Source organism: Schistocerca americana, chromosome 3 (genome assembly GCF_021461395.2).
Source record: "Schistocerca americana isolate TAMUIC-IGC-003095 chromosome 3, iqSchAmer2.1, whole genome shotgun sequence".
In the NCBI taxonomy this organism is placed as follows: Eukaryota; Metazoa; Arthropoda; class Insecta; order Orthoptera; family Acrididae; genus Schistocerca; species Schistocerca americana.
Genome location: NC_060121.1, coordinates 542,736,337 through 542,753,963, shown reverse-complemented (window position 1 = coordinate 542,753,963; position 17,627 = coordinate 542,736,337). Strand labels below are relative to the sequence as shown.

The 17,627-nt window shown below is 41.1% G+C and overlaps 1 protein-coding gene across 4 annotated transcripts in view; it reads right to left on the bottom strand.

The window, feature by feature from the left end:
• LOC124606821 (TIP41-like protein) overlaps positions 1-17,627 on the bottom strand; it is a 65,988-nt gene that overhangs the window by 46,219 nt on the left and 2,142 nt on the right. For all 4 annotated transcript variants that reach the window (XR_006978737.1, XR_006978736.1, XM_047138889.1 and 1 more), the window contains 2 exons: positions 9,716-9,895; positions 9,422-9,641 (listed from right to left, as the gene is read on the bottom strand). Coding sequence is in view for 2 of the 4 variants with exons in the window: in XM_047138889.1 (XP_046994845.1) it covers positions 9,422-9,641; positions 9,716-9,895 (400 nt within the window). In the remaining 2 variants the exon portion in view is untranslated. The remainder of the gene's footprint in view (positions 1-9,421; positions 9,642-9,715; positions 9,896-17,627) is intronic.

Below are 17,627 nucleotides of genomic sequence, written 5' to 3'. Positions count from 1 at the left end.
TTCTACAAAATTTAAATAGGATCGAATGCTTAGGGCTCTTTATTAATTCTTACTCTTAACTAATTTATTAATTTACCTGAATTTAAAATCCACTTTGGTAACCTTTCTTTATCTTTGATGGGAAATCTGAACATTTTTAGTTCAGGATTCGTCCGTCTACTCCTTCCACAGTTGATGTACTCGCAGGCACTCGGCATGCGGACTCGATCCACTAGCAACGGTATGTCAGAAACAAATGTACTTCACAGAGACCAGACGATGGAGAGAGACTAGTCGCTTTACGCGTATGGACGAGGTTTGCCCCATATTGCACATCTAGTGCTGGGTGCCACAAGTAAAGGTGTGATGCGGTCGCTGCCTGGTGGCCGTTCCCTAACAAGTATTGCCTGCTACACCAAGCGATCGGGCAATCTGTTTCTTACGTGATCTGGGATATTACTGAGTGGTTTTCTGCAAATGGTCTCCCTCTCAATTCCAAAGAAGACAACACATTCAGTTCTGTACATTTAGAGGTACTATGCCGACGATAAGTTTAGCACACAACGAAGAAATTTAAAAATGTATAGGCAACCATACTAATGAGAAATTAAACTAGGGAAAAATGATCATTTTTTTAACTTGAAAAACAACTCAGTTCAGTCACATCTGCACTTCAAATCACTGCAAATCTTTGGGAGAAAAACAAAATATTTTGCATATTTTCATTCAATGATGGCAAATAACGTTCTGGGGCAACTCATTTTTAAGAAAGAAGGTCTTTATTGCTTAAAAACATGCTGCAAGAATAATATGTGGTGCCCACTCACGGTCATCTTGTAGGCGTCTGAGTAAGGAGTTTTGACTACTGCAAGACTATTTATTCCCTCATGAAGTTTCTTGTAAAGAGCCCAAGATAATTCAAAAGGAGCCATGATGTACATAATTACAACACCAAAAGAAAACAATGGCATTCATGGATGTACAATGCTGCCACAAAAACTTTCATCACTAACCCAATGACATAAAATGTCTGACAGATAGCAAAGTTAAACCTGAAAGGAAATTGAGAAAGTGTCTCCTTGACAACCCCTTTTACTCTGTAGAAAAATTTCTATCTATGCAATGTGTAAAAGATGGAAAAGATGGTGAATTGGAATTACAAATTGTAATTCACATCTGTACCTTTCTAAAAAAGAAAGAGTGAGAGAGGGAGGGAGGGAGAGGGACACGGAGGGTGAGGGACACGGAGGGTGAGGGACACGGAGGGTGAGGGACACGGAGGGTGAGGGACACGGAGGGTGAGGGACACGGAGGGTGAGGGACACGGAGGGTGAGGGACACGGAGGGTGAGGGACACGGAGGGTGAGGGACACGGAGGGTGAGGGACACGGAGGGTGAGGGACACGGAGGGTGAGGGACACGGAGGGTGAGGGACACGGAGGGTGAGGGACACGGAGGGTGAGGGAGAGAGAGCTATTATAAATGGCTCATCCCCAGCCTGGGGGATGTTTCCAGAATGAAATTTTCACTCTGCAGTGGAGTGTGCACTGATATGAAACTTCCTGCCAGATTAAAACTGTTTGCTGGACCGAGATTCAACTCAGGACCTTTGCCTTTTGCAGGCAAGTGCTCTACAGTGGTAGATCATTTGCCCGGGAAAGGCAAAGGTCCAAAGTTTGAGTCTTGGTCCAGTACAAAGTTTTAATCTGCCAGGAAGTTTCATGAAAATAACTAAGAATAGATAATTGATTTGTTGATGAATAAATTTGTAAATAAAAGAAATGTGTATCTATCTCACTCACACACACACACACACACACACACACACACAAGTGCATGTAATACACAACTAAGTCAACCTTACTTCCAATGCCAAACACATGTACTTTATTTTTTAACATTTTAGTTTGCAATATACTCAGAACTGTAGATTTATAATCTCTGTTGTAATAAATCTGATGTACTGTGACAATGATATATAATTTTGAATTTATACTTATTTTAACAAAAATATATGGTAGGAATAAATGTCTTAGCCATTTGCATCCAAATACCTAAAGCTACAGCTGCATACATATTGTCTTCTCCACAACCAATTACATATCCACGCAAAGACAACATTTCAGACTTTGACTTATAAAAAACTAAGAGCTCATCAAATGCACTGCATTTTTATACCAAAAGTAAGTTGCTGTGCCTTCAGAGGAAGAATCCCTATTTTTGAACGAACATTTGAACAAAATGAAGCTAAAAATGTGGGAAGTCTGAAAGATGAAAAAAATTAGTAATTATTGTTTCATTTTAATATTAGATTACTTACATCTGCAGATTTCACATATCAAGACAGCTCATAAGGCCGAGCAACTTTCAGCAAAATCTCACAGATGTGTGACCATGTCATGATGTAATCAAAATTTAATCAACCGCATGTTATAGTCACACAGTCATAATAATTTTACTGAGGATACATTATTATCTGTCAAATCATTTCGAAGTTAAGAGACTTTTTGGGTTCTCAGCACATTAACTTCCCTGAGGATTGTTGTTGAATGACTTTATTACCTATTATGATAAAACAACAACTATAAATAATTTGTATTCATTTAAGTATTGTTGTCAGGAATGCGAGCAAACAACAGCATTGTCACTGGTATCCGCACACAACTAAACATAAAGGCAATGCAAATAAATTAAGAAAAACTGAAGTTGGACAACTAACAAATACTCAAAAGTAAATATCAACTCCCACGTTTCTTTTTCTATAGACTGATGATTAAAAAAGACATTCTTCCTGTTCCAGTTTTGTGTTGGTTTGGGGTATAATGGGACCAAACTACAGGATCATCAGTCCCTTTTTTCTGACACAAGCAAGGCTCAACATACAAAAAACAGCCAAAGTACTTTTGAGAAAGAAGAAGAGGAAAAGGAATGGGGAACCACACCTAAAAAGAAAACGAATGGAGTGAACAATAAATGGGGAAAACATTCACCACAAGGAAAAGTAGATAAAAGAAACCATAGAGCAGATGGTCTGGGCTGGCTGATCACAATAATAAAAAGAGGATGAGCCGGCCACTCTGCAACACGTAAAATAACCACCCCAAAAAGAAAGGTGAGATGAACACATGTAGGGAAAAGAAAACCACCAGGACAAACAAATGCAAAGAAAGTGCAACGGAGTTAAAATAGAGGGAGGGTGGTGGCCTCAGAAGGAAGGCTAAATGTCCATCCATAGATGGTACGGTAACCCCCCACCCCAACAAAACGTAAAACTAAATCTCCTGTTGAGGCATTGTCGCCCAACACCGAAGGTAGGATGTTGGGAAGGTTAAAAGTCCACCGCAGAGGGGCTAAAAGTGGGCAGTCCAGCAAGATGTGGATGAGTCGTGTGAACCACAGTGACACCAAGGTGGATCCTCGCAACCGAGGAGGTAGCCATGTGTTAGCCGCATACGGCCAATGTGGAGCTGGCAGAGAACCACAGAGTCTCTGCAAGAGGCCCGCATGGAGGTGTTCCACACATTCATAGCCTCTTTAATAGCATGTCTATTTGTTGTGTGTACTGAGATTATGCCATTCCATCTCCTAAAGCTGAAAAACCTTGCGGCGTAATAATGATCACAGGTCAGTTATGGGGATGCCGATCTCCAGGAGCGGTTTCCTTATAGTCTGTTTGGCCAGCCTGTTGGCAAGTTCATTTCCTGGGATTCCGACGTTGCCTGGGGTCCACACAAACACCACAGAATGACTGGACCATTCCAGGGCATAGATGGACTCCTGGATGGTCGCTACCAAAGGATGGCGGGGATAGTACTGGTCGACAGCTTGTAGGCTGCTCAAAGAGTCAGTACAGAGAAGAAACGACTTGCCAGAGCATCAGCAGATGTGCTCAAGAGCAACAGAAATGGCCGCCAGCTCTGCAGTGAAAACACTGCAGCCATCTGGCAAGGAGTGCTGTTCAGTATGTCCACCATGAACATACGCGAAGCTAAAGTGACCATCAGCCTTCGAGCCATCGGTGTAAACCATTCCATAGTCCCGGTACATGTTAAGAATCGAGAGGAAGTGACAGCGGACAGCTGCAGGGTTAACTGAGTCCTTAGGACCACGTGAAAGATCCAGGCGAAGCTTGGAGGTGTATGTGAATGGACCTCGAGTATAGGTGGTAAAGGCAAAGAGTCCACTTCAGACAGAAGAGATTGGACGTGAAACATAATCATGAGCCCTGACCTGGTCCTCCGATGCAGGAGATGAACTGCCGTGGGTGGGAAAAGAAGACAGTGATTTGGATGCTCAGGAGAACAACGAGTGTGTGCAATGTAACTGACAAGCAGTTGTGCACACCTAACCTTCAATGGATGAACTCCGGCCTCCACCAGGACGCTAGTCACCAGACTCATCTTAAAAGCTCCTGTTGCCAGTCGAATGCCATAGTGGTGCACTGGGTCAAGTAAACACAACACTGAGGACGCTGCCGAACCAAAAACCAGACTCCCACAGTCAAGGCGGGATTGAACAAGGGCTATGTACTGCAGCAGCGTAGAGCAATCTGCACCCCAGCAGAGCGTATTGAGGTGCTGCCAGCACTTCCACTTCAGATGATCAAGATGGGGAAAGCACGTCAATCAGGCATCAAAAACCAGTCCTAAGAATCGAAATGTCTCCACTACAGTGAGTGGATTGTCATTAATGTAAAGTTCTGGTTCCGGATGAACGATACGATGCCAACAGAAGTGAATAACACACAACTTCACGGCTGAAAACTGGAAGCCGAGGGCTAGAGCCCATGACTGCGCCCTGTGGATGGCTCCCTGTAGGCGCCGCTCAGCAACACCAGTACTGGGGGAGCAGTACGAAATGCAGAAGTCATCTGCATACAGAGAAAGTGAGATGGGCAGTCCAACAACTGCTGCTAGACTGTTCATGGCCACTAAAAATAGAGATACACTCAATACAGAGACCTGCGGAAGCCCCATTCTCCTGGATGTGGGGGGAACTATGGGAGGCACCAACTTGGACATGGAAAGTACGGAGCGATAGGAAATTTTGGATAAAAATCGGAAAAGACCCCACTCATATAATGTGGCAAGGATACGATGTCGCTAGGTCATGTTGTAAGCTTTTCATAAATTAAAAATGACTCCAACCAGGTGTTGGCATCTGGAAAAGGCTGTTCATGTGGCAAACTTGAGGCAAACTAGATTATCGGTGGTAGAGCGACCCTGGCGGAAACTGCCCTGGCATGGAGCCAGTAGGCCACGGGACTTCAGGACCCAATAAAACCACCAACTTACCATACGTTTTAACAGCTTACAAAGAACGTTGGTGAGGCTGATGGGTCAATAGCTATCCACATCAAGTGGGTATTTGCCGGGTTTGAGTAATGGAATGATGGTGCTCTCTCGCCAGTGCAATGGAAAGATGCCATTGCACCAGATCTGGTTGAAGATGACAAGGAGATGTTACTTGTAGTGGGACGAGAGGTGTTTGTTCACCTGACTGTGGATCCGATCTGGCCCAGGAGCTGTGTCGGGGCAACATGCAGGGACACTGAGGAGCACCCACTCTGTAAATGAAGCATTATAGGGTTCACTGAGACATTCAGTAAACAAGAGGGGTTTCCTTTCCATCCACCGTTTGAGGGTGGGAAATGATGGGGGATAATTCTCCGACATGGAGGCTCGAGCATAGTGCTCAGCAAAGTGCTTGGCAATTGCGTTTGCATTGGTAGATAACATGCCATTGATGTTAATGCCAGTGACACCTGTCGGGGTCTGGTACCCACAAACACGTCTGATCTTCATCCAGAATTTTGGAAGATGACATATGGTACCCAATGGTTGAGACATACCTCTCCCAACATTCCTGATTTCGTCTTTTTAGAAGCTGGTGAACGCAGGCACGAAGGGGTTTAAAAGCTATTAGGTGCTCTTGGAAAGCGTGCCGCTTATGTCGCTGTAGAGCTCAGCAACATTCTTTAATGGCCTCAGAGATTTCCAGTGACCACCATGGCACAGACTTTCGCTGGGGTCACCCTAAAGAATACGGGATCGTGTTTTCCGCTGCAGAAACAATCGTTCTAGTGACCCACTCAACTACCACATTGATGGTACTGTGTGGGGGAGATTCAACAATGACAGCAGAGGTAAAAGCTTCTCAGTCTGTCTTGTTTAAAGCCCATCTTGGTCGACATCAGGCTGAATGGCGCTGGGGGAGTGACAGGAAGATGGGAAACTGGTCACTACCACACAAGTCATCGTGTGCTCTCCGATGAACAGATGGGAGAAGTCCTGGGCTGCAGAGGGATAAATCAATGGCAGAGTAAGTGTCACGAGTCACACTGAAATGTGTGGGGGCCCCAGTATTTACGAGGCAGAGGTTGAGTTGAGACAGAAATGTTTTAACATCTCTACCTCGGCTAGCAAGCACTGTGCCACACCACAAGGAGTTATGGACATTAAAATCTCCCAAAAGTAGGAAAGGTTTAGGGAGCTGACGAATCAGTGCAGCCAATGCATTCAGGGGTACTGCACCATCTGGAGGGAGATATAGACAGCAGGCAGTTATTTCCTGCGTCGTCCTTATCCTGACAGCCACAGCTTCAAGAGGGGTTTGAAGGGGCACAGGTTCACTGCATACTGAGTTCAAGACAGACACAAACTCTACCTGACACACTATTTTAGTCACTACAGTTCCTGTAATACCCCCTATAGTCGCAGAGGGCAGGGGTCCGCATTGCCAGGAACCAGGTTTCTTGGAGGGCAATGCAGAAGCAGGTGTACAGCATAACAGCCGCCATAGCTCAGCCAGGTGGTGGAAAAAACCACAGCAATTCCACTGGAGGATGATGTTATCATGAAGATGGGAAAGCATGAAGCATTCTAGGAGGAAGGTTACGCCTCAGGGTCACCTGCTGCCACCAATTGAGTATTTGTATCCATTCTTACTGTGGATGAGGCATCAGTGAGATCCAAGTCCTCAGGTGATGCTGAGATCTCCACCTCATTCGAAGGTGTAGAACTGGTAGGGAGTGGTAGTGTTGGAGCCACCGGAGGGTCCTTTTTCTTAGCAGACTTCTTTGTTTGCTTGCCCTCTCACTTCTCTTTAGGGGCTTGCTGGGAGGACTTCTCTGAAGTAGCTTCAGACACAGAGGAAGACCATGAAGCTCTTCGTCCAGCAGCTTTTGGCTCCTTTAGCCACAGATGAGTGTCCGCTGTGGCATTAGTGGAGACCTTGGGAGAGAAGGTCCCGAAGGACCCCTTCCGCAGAAGAGGAGCCAGAGGAGGCTGTTGCTTCTCTGGCTGGGGGGAGGGGACCGATGTCCCCTGTGTTTGGGGGGGGGGGGGTGCGCTTGCTCCCGAAGCAGGTACTTTGGGAGCAATGGAAGGAGATTTTCCCCCTACTACCAAGGGTGCGGATGTATTTTGGAGGCCCGGAGGGCCCACTGTTTGTACCACAGTGTGTGGTACGACTGGTGAATGTGACAGTGACGGTAATGTAGCTGCAGCATATGTGGTTGTCAATGAAACAGGGTGTAATCATTCAGATTTATGTTTAGCCTCTTGGTCAACTGATCCAGGATCTTGTACTCCATGATTTTCCACTCCTTTTGGAGTACTGTGCAGTCTGGTGTGCAGGGGGTGTGCTGCTCTCAACAGTTGATACAAGTGGGAAGAGGTGCACATGGAGTATCTGGATGCAGTGGACATCCGCAGTGTTGACACGTGGCACTGGAAGTGCAGCGGAAAGACATGTACCCGAGTTTACAGCCGTTAAAACACCACATAGGGGGAGGGACGTATGGTTTAACATCACAGCGGTTAACCATCACCTTGACCTTCTCATGCAATGTATAACCATTAAATGCCAAGATGAAGGTACCGGTAGCAACCCTGTTGTCTTTGGGTCCCCTGTAAACGTGCAGGATGAAATGAACACCCCGCTGTTCTAGAATGGCACAGAGCTTGTCATCAGACTGCAAGAGGATGTCGCGATTGAAAATAATCCCCTGGACCATGTTGAGGCTTTCGTAAGGAATGACGGAAACAGGAATATCACCTAGCGAGTAACGTCTGGGATTAGATTGGGAATACTGTCTGAACCAAGACTGCTCTGCTTCTCATCTTGGACAGTGCTGTCACTTCCCCAAACTTATCTTCAAGATGTTCAACAAAAAATTGTGGCTTTGTAGGTAGAAAGGAGTTCTCGTCCATTCTGCTACAGACTAAATACCGAGGCGAATATGGCTATCTTCTTTCTGTAGCCCTACGTTCCTCCCATGGTGTAGTGAGGGAGGGAAACGATTTAGCGTCATTTCTGTCAGCATTGTACTCGATCTTGCCCTTCTTAGAGACTGCTGGAACCCTACGGTCACCAGCAAGAGGTGACTTAGCCTGCTTCATTGTTGATCACCTGCCCTGATACCACCCATTCCAATCAGGGGCTCTTCCCACGAGTGGCACCCAGCCACAGCAAAGGCCACCTGGCATGATGGCCATTGCTGGGAGTCCTGATGTCCCAGGAAGACAGGCATCTACTCCTTGGCATACATGGGGAGTTTACAGCTCAGGCATCAGCAGTGTGATCCCTGTGTTGTCAGGGGGCTACTACCAAATGGGTACATGACAGCTCCATCACAATGGACTGGCTACCATGCTGGATATTGGGTGCAGAGAAATCCAATATTGTCATGGGGACAAAAGAGGACAGGAGACAATGGAAGAAGATGACATACCCAGAAAGTGTCCTTGTCCAAATAGCTGAATTGCAGGTGGAGATGCAAAGCCATGGCAAGAGGTTCAGGATATCGAATCTAAGGGCAGTATGGATAACTCGTGCACCACGTAAGGTGTCCTTCCCCATACGGCCTACACTTCTGTAGAATTTGGAAAGTGGCAGGTCAGACCATAAAATGGGACCTGAACTTACAAGGCCGAAAAGTGTGAGGCTCCTTTTAGTTGCCTCTTACGACAGACAGGAATACCTCGGGCCTATTTTAACCCCTGGACCCACAGGGGGGTTGTATTAATGGCCCCTTCTCAACTTGCAGGTCTGGTGGCCTCCTCTGACTGTCACAGAGTCCAGGGTTGTTTCCTTTTCCTTTATTTCAACATGTGCCCAGAATAAAAACTATTCAGTCACACACACTTGAGATTTTAACTTTTTTTTGAGTGTTTTTGAATGTAATACATTGGATATCAGTTTCGATAGTACACATCTAAATTACTTTCTAATCCAATTAGTCAAATAAAAATATTTGACACCACAAAATGTTGTAAAGTGAAAGACACTAAACCAATTGTTTTAGTGACTGGCTTGATGACCATTTCTGGTGTCAAATCAACATTTTAAATTTCATTCAGTCACACTCCTTGATGACAGTTACATTGAAATAGATGGTAAAATAAAAGTTTAATTTTGAGTAATAACATTTCATACTTACCACTTTCACTGAGCAAACTGCAATGCCATTATCATGTAACTCATCTTCAAACAATGTGAGATCATTATAAAATAATATTTGCTCCCTTTGCCGTAGTTTCTCAATATTTATCCTCTCATCTGTTTGTCTGACAATAAAATTTCCCAACAATGTGCCCATATAGTCCGTGGTAAATGTCCAGTCAAATGGCTTAACTTCATCAAGATTTCCATGCTCCTGTCTACATAAAAAATAAGCAATTTTCTCTACAATAGAAGGGTAGTTTAAATTAAATAACTCAAGTGAAATTTATACCTTGATTCCTTCCATTCCTCAGAACAGGCAACTTTCAAAGATAATTTTCCATTACTGACTCTTCGCAGAGCATCCAAGGCATTGAACTCTATTCCACAACCATTATCATGCTGTAGCACCATCACATTGTTGGGGAACACCATGTCAGGTAAATGTGGAAGCTCTAGTTCACTGTTGTAACTGTGAAGAAAACATTTATTCAATTTTATTTATGTAAACTGTTACCAATGCTCTAGATCGCAGAATGTGACATTGTCTCTAGAACTAGAAAAAATTCAGACTAATAAATCTCTGAACAACATTCTGAAGGAAAATACACTGCTTGACAACTGCTGAGGAAAAACTGAGACTTGCCAAGGAACAAATGCAAATTGATATGCCACAACTGGCAGTTGTTATGGAACACTCAACCAATGATAGAAAAGGAAATGCAGAGGGCATGACATGTTAACTGTAATGAAGCCTATGCATGAATGCTCTGTATCCATTCCACAGTTCATACAGTATGGTGTTTAACAAAGGCTGTTGTGGAATTAATGCAACATTCGGTGTGATACAGCAACACATCTACTTGCATTCATGGATGAGCAACCGGACAGCTCGAAGCTGGTCAAGTGTCACTATTGTGGACACAGTACAGTGTGTGTCCAAATGTGTCAGCTCGTAATTAAAAAGGCTCCTGAAGGTGGAAATGCTATGCGAAAGCACGCTGGTTATTGTAAATGGACAACCATACCATATGAGGATAGATATGTAGCCCTACTAGAGAAAAGAAACAGTCATCTCATTCTAAGGTAGATCACTACAGAGCTGGCAACCACTACTGGTATGTATGTCTCTGCCAGAACCATTTTGCGATGATAAAAGCAGGCTGGTTTGTATGCTTGCAAGACTGTTAAATGCATCCCCCTTCAATTACGCAATCATCAAAAAAGAATTTTTTTGTGTAGGGAGCAAGATGGTTGGCGTCAGCAACAGAGGTCCAGAGCGATGGTCTCCATCAAATCCAATTTCACTGTGGCAATTGCTTCTCACCACTAGTTAGAGTGTAGAGAGAGGGGAACACATTATGTACCACAAAATTTTTATGAATGTCATCAGTAAGGCCTAGGTGTTATGGTGTGGGAAGGCATTATGCAGAATGGCCGAACACTGCTGGGTATCTTTGTGCGAGGAACTGTTACAGCGGCAGAGTGGTACTGCAAGGAGATTATTCTGGATTATATATGTCTGTTTAGGATTGCGGTAGGTACCAACTTTCTGTTTATGTATGACAATACCTGCCCACATAGGACCGTTGAGGTATATGACACACGGGAAAGTGAAGATATCGAACATATGGAATGGCTTACATACTTCCTGGCCCTAAACCCTGTAGAGTGTGCCCAGGGATGCTCTTGGCAGACATGTTTTTAATGAACACACACTCCCTGAACCATGCAGGAGCTGAAAACTGCCTTGAGAGAGGAGTCGGACAATATTCCACAAGGAGTCCACAACAGTTTTGTATCCAGCATAAACAACTGGTACAAAATGTCCATTATTTCCCAAGGAGAGCATATTCCCTACTAAGAGTCAAATATCAAACTTTATTTTTCGAGCCTAATCTGTGGCAAAACTGAACATTATGTCTTTTACCCTGTTATCCCACATGGTTAAGTCTGTACCATTTCTCATTATTCATATACCACTACACCTCTATGACATACATACTGTGTTTCATGTCGTCCATCACTGCCTGTGATTATACCTGTCCAACAATATCTCTATCCCACAACAATGTGAACAAGTGTAACAATGAGAGGAAAAAATATTGCATACTGTGCTACTAACAGACAGAGAGAGAGAGAGAGAGAGAGAGAGAGAGAGAGAGAGAGAGAGAGAGATTAAACCTCTGAATCACATCAAATCAGTCCTAGTCAAATACCGGAACATGTATGGAGGACAAGTAGGCCTAGTACATTATGACAAAAGCACAACCATTTCTGTTTGTACATATTCTTAAATTCAAGTGAATCTTTCATAACACTCATTTCATATTTTAACCACTGATTTGTAATTTATATGCATTATATTGGCTGGAAGATAATGCAACATATTACCCGATGTTGGGAACAGAAATGTGATGATGGCTGAAAAAGCAGGTGGAAGAATATATCAAGTAGCACGAGATTTGAAATTTGGAGAGAGATGGATATTTTCTGTTAACACATAAGAAATGCCCACAAAAACTGAAAAACTTTACGTTGATTTGGGGTCCAAGCATCTCACAGTACCACAACTCAGTCAATTTCAAAAAGGAATGTGCTGGATAATGATATGTTCTGTCATCCTGAAGACAATTTGGGCAGAAATAGGCATATGAAATATTATGTTGTGACAAAAGAAACACTATTAAAAGATGATTGCTGTACTCATTTTAGTAACATGAAAGATTAAAGTTCAAGTGTCAAGTATAATAGTGCCACGTAATACCTCTTCCTGAAACAAAATACACTGTGTTCAATCACTATATTACATTTTCCTAAAGTACAACGTGTTCCAGAACACCACCTCCATTTTCAAGGATGAAACTGACTCTCTTGGCTTTTACATCTGGTTTGATTTGTCACTTAAATACAAAATAAATGACAGATGATAATTTTACAAGAAAAAACATCTCAAATGAGATTAAGAAACAAATGAAGTATTATTTGTGGGTACCTTAATTTGGGCATTATGAGTTTCTCTTCTAGCTAAATGATAAACTTCCGCATTTGCACTTACACTTAAAATAACCTAACATGTTTATAACTCGACTATATTATTTGTGATTCACAACGCATTAAAGTAGCAAATTTCATTTGCATAAACTAACGAGATAAAAGAAAATTACACAGAGAATTTGCAGCTGATTTTTTGTTCTTTTTACATGCATTGCATTTGATATGGTATGTTTATTACCCAACTCTGCAGCTTTAATAATTCATTACAATTTGCTATTTCTATGGATAAGTATGTCATTTACAATCTGACCATGTGTTCAAGCAATATTATCATGCTATTTTTAGATTGAAAACAGATGAAATGAAATGGCCTGTTATGGAGAAGTGCCATTGAGTACGGCATGAGGGTGGGGTGAGTGCAAAATAAGGTGGAGCATGACACGTTAAAAGTGAAAAAGCACCACAGGAAGAGTGACAGAAGAGAGGGTGTATTTATGTTTTTGTACGGGTGAAGGATATTAAGTTCAAGGCTCCTGCATTGGGCAGCAGTCACTGCTCATGTAAAATGTACTATTAAGGAACCTGTCATAAGTACAATTGATATTTGACATTGTTTCAAAATATTTAATCAAAATAAAAGAAGTGTGTGTGTGTGTGTGTGTGTGTGTGTGTGTGTGTGTGTGTGAGATAGAGAGAGAGAGAGAGAGAGAGAGAGAGAGAGAGAGAGGGGGGGGGGGGGGGGAGAGGTGGATACATATGTACTACTAAAGTAATAGGTAGTTTTGGGCATTGTGATGTCCACATCTCGCATCTGTCTAGTGCTAGTATGTAGCAAGATGCTTCTGGGCCTTTGACAAAAATATTATGGACCATGGAGTTCATATACAGAATGCTGAGAGTAAACACATGGAGTGGCATGTGTTTCACAAAAATTACATAAAACCACCACCTTCTTCAGTCCAAGAATGTCTCAAATAACTAACTATGTTGCTTTTTACATTACAGACTTTTTTTGAAACATTATATGCACCACAGTCATTCTGCAGGTTTGTACATAATTTGTACGTAGTGGGGAATATATGCCCCAGAAAATTTCATAGACTGCAGGAAACATTGGCGTATGGTATGTCAAAACCATCTTCCAATGTTAAGTTGATAACTCGGGTGTGATTTTTGTGTTTTTCACTGTCAGGAAATAAATGTGTGTTACAGCTGAATCATTATACTTTTTCTGTAACAGTCAACCTGGTGAAAAACGTTCTAAAATTAAAAATTTAACTATGAAAATGTATTAAGTTCACATGAAAACATGGATCTTGTTAGGCTTGTGGGACACACGATCTGAAATCTGTCAGCTCAAAATTTTTTTGGTAATGAAAATGTATTATTTATTACAAAGGAAGAAAGTTTTTGACGTCTTATTTTTCAAATATATGCAAAATAATTTTTAAACATGAAAACTCCATAACAATAACAGTAAGATTATTGTGTGTGACAATTTTAACATTAATCTTCTTTCAAACCACAAATTGCGAAAAAAAAAAAAGGGAATTATTATTGTCTACTTTCAATCTACTCCCTATGATCTAATTCCCACCAAGATCATGCGGCCACAGCAAGACAGTAACTAGTAATTTGTTACTGGACCTAACAGATTACAGGGAAAAGCTGCAATAAATGGTTGTGTCTCATTATGATGGACAAATTACAACCTTAAATCTTGCCAACAGAAAACAGTAAATGGCTACATCCAAGTTGAACATAGAATCATAAATACTGAATCTACTACCTTGTCTGCAAATATTTCACATCAGAATTATTTGCAAATATTTTACATCAGATATAATGGAAGGAAGTGTACCAGGCAGACAAAGTGAATGAGAAATTCATTTCAGCCTTGAACTTATTTTTCAAACATTTTGAAGCGTACAATCCAACCACCCTGCAGAGGAAGGAAAGAGTGGTTAACAACTGGCATTAAAGTAACACACGTCAAAAAGAGAGAGAGAAATTGTATAAATCATGTAATGAAATAACACGAAATGCTGTAAAATTCTAACATGTACAATCAGGAAGACCAGACACATACATTGTGCACAAAAGATTTGCTGGTCAAACAATGAAGTAAAAGCCATTTTGAATCATAATAACTGAGACAAAAAGAGACATACTTTTGGAGGCTGACACATGTGATGGTGATGACAGTCCACAAAGATGGAGAGAAGAATGTAATACTCAATTATCAGCCCACCTCTCTACTGAGATAGGATATTGAGTCATAAGACTTGCATCTACACTACACAAAATGGTTTACTGACAGATATACAGTTCAAATTTTATAACATATTTTCCACAAAGAGAGCTATGTTAATTTATCCTAACACATGAAATTGTAGGTGAACTAAATTTCAGAAGATACTCAACAGGGATCTTTTGTGACCTCACTAAGCCATTTTTACTGGGTAGATCATAACATACTGATAAAACACTACCAGTGTGTGGCATCAAAGACAAATTTTTGACCTGGCTAGAATCTTATTTACACAACAGAAAACAAAGAACTGTTTTAATGGAGGCAAGTGTAACAAACTCAGACTGGGGAAATGTAAAATAGAGTCACCCAGAACTTCATTCTTGTGTCACTGATTTTTCTGATCTACCTTAACGATCTACCAATTACATTTAAAAACACAGCAAAAATAGTAACGTTTGCTGGTGATCCAACTCCACAATGCAGGATAAAGCCCTGACAGTCACTATCCAAGTGTACAAATAGTTCACTGCAAATAGCCTAATCCTAAGTTTTTCAAAAACTAATATTTTACCATTTCATGCAAAAAATAAATAACTTCATGTCTCTGAAATGAATATCAATACTCACAAAATTACTGGAACTTAACATTCAAAATTGCTAGGCATAAAGATGGGACAGTCAGTTAAGATGGAATGAGCAAATTGATCAGCTGGTCAAGGAATTTAACGCAGCTTGCTTTGCAGCGAGACCCATTTCTCACTTTGTTGACAAAGAAGTAATACTGTTATTTTATTTTACATATGGTATCTCCCTTCTATAGTCTCCTGTAATATAACACTCTGGGGAAATACTGCAGGAGTTGAAAAAGTTTTTGAACACCAAAAACAAGCAATGACATTAATACATGGGGTCTCTAAGCGAAATCCTGCAGGGGTCTCTTCAAGTCTTTCAGAATATTTACTGTTTCAGGTCAATATATACACTCACTGATGTTTGCAGCCAACAGCAGGGAATTATTTTAGACAAACTGTGAGATTCACAACTATGACAATACAGGTGAAAAATTTCCACCAAGGAAATGCAATACTTATTAAACTACACAAGGGGGCTACCAAGTCGGATATAAAAGTACACAATAAAGTTCCTACCAATAAAAAAGAGGAAATTAATAATCTACAGGTATTCAAAAGAAAAATAGAAACATCATCAAATATCAAGCTTTTCATAAAATGAATAAGGCCTTAGAGTTATAAGGTATCCCTTAGTATAAGCATGGAGAAAATTATGGCAAAATAAAAAGATAACTAAAAACAAAGATGCTGTCACTTACCAAACGAAAGCATTGGTATGTTGATAGGAGACAATAAAAATCACACAAACACACACACAAATTTCGAGCTTTTGCAACCTGAGGTTGCTTCATCAGGAAAGAGGGAAGGAGAGGGAAAGACGAAAGGATGTGGGTTTTAAGGGAGAGGGTAAGGAGTCATTCCAAACCCGGGAGTGGAAAGAAATAAAAGGATAGATTGCTACTCACCATATAGTGATGTTCAGTAACAGATACGGGAAAAAACTGTTAAACAAATAAGTTAGCTTTCAGCCAAAAGGCCTTCATCCGAATTACACACACACACACACACACACACACACACACATACACACACACACCTCCTGAAAGCTAACTTACTTGTTTCACAGTCATTTTTGTTGTGTACATCTGCTACTCAGCATCTCCACTGTATGGTGATTAGCAATGTATTCTTTTTCATAATATTGTGATTATTCCATCCTGGATTTTCCAATGGAGGAAACTATTTAGGTAGAAGCACACTACTAAAAGAAAAAAAGACAGGTACTTTAACTTATGGCATCAAAATAAAAATATTGTATTTAAATTTAAATTATGATGATAAAATGTAAATTTAAGTAATTTAGAAAGTAAGTATGTGATAAGTAAAATGCTCAGGCAATACTGTATTATTCCATTAGGCTTGTCTTATATTACTCAGTGCATTATTTGTACAACATGAAAGTGAATAAAGAGGAATATTTGATATGAGTCATCAGCACTGACCAGTAACATAGAAAACATGACAAACGGCATAATTAACATGGCAACTATAACCTGATACCAGTGGAGATTTTTTCAAATGGGCTAAGCTACGGGTCAGTCTGTCACCACAACCAGCTGGTTTCTACTTTCACATTTGTTGGCTTCACCGACTAACAACAAAACTACGACTATATGCAAGCAAAGGTGACTTGGCAGCAGGCATTAACATTATGTCCCTGGTCAAAGTAGACTCATACTGAATATTTTTCTTGATGCCAAGTAAACAACAGAACCAAATAAACATCAAATCACATAATGCATAAAGCAGTCTGTTATATTCACTGTACGTCTGTTCACTCACTGCCACCCAGTTCCAAACACACGAGCATTAAAATGAGCTACTACACAAACAATATATGTTCTTCCTCCCAGTTGCAACAAATTTTGACAAACACAACTCAAGTATGTCAGTTGGTATGCAATACAATATTTATTAAACAATGAACACACATCTGTTATAAGTTTCAATGTACAACTTTAAGTCTGAGACAAGAATTCACCTCTGTTAGGGCAAACACAATCTGCCAGATATATCACCACAGATCTTCCAGTCCTCTGGTACAGACATTAACATACTAGAGGCACAAGAAATAGAGAGACAACAGATTTTTTAATCAACTGAGATAATGAATGAATGAACAGACAGTGAATATACCAGATACAGTAGGCTCATAAGGATGTATGAACATAATTCCCTTTTCTCTAATTGAAAATTGAATATCTTCACTCTTCTATCACTTTCATCCTCTCTCCATGCCTCTCTTCCACTCTTAACATGTCACACCTCACCGTGCTGTACACTTCCACCCCCATACCATAACTCAATGTCTCCTCACCAGA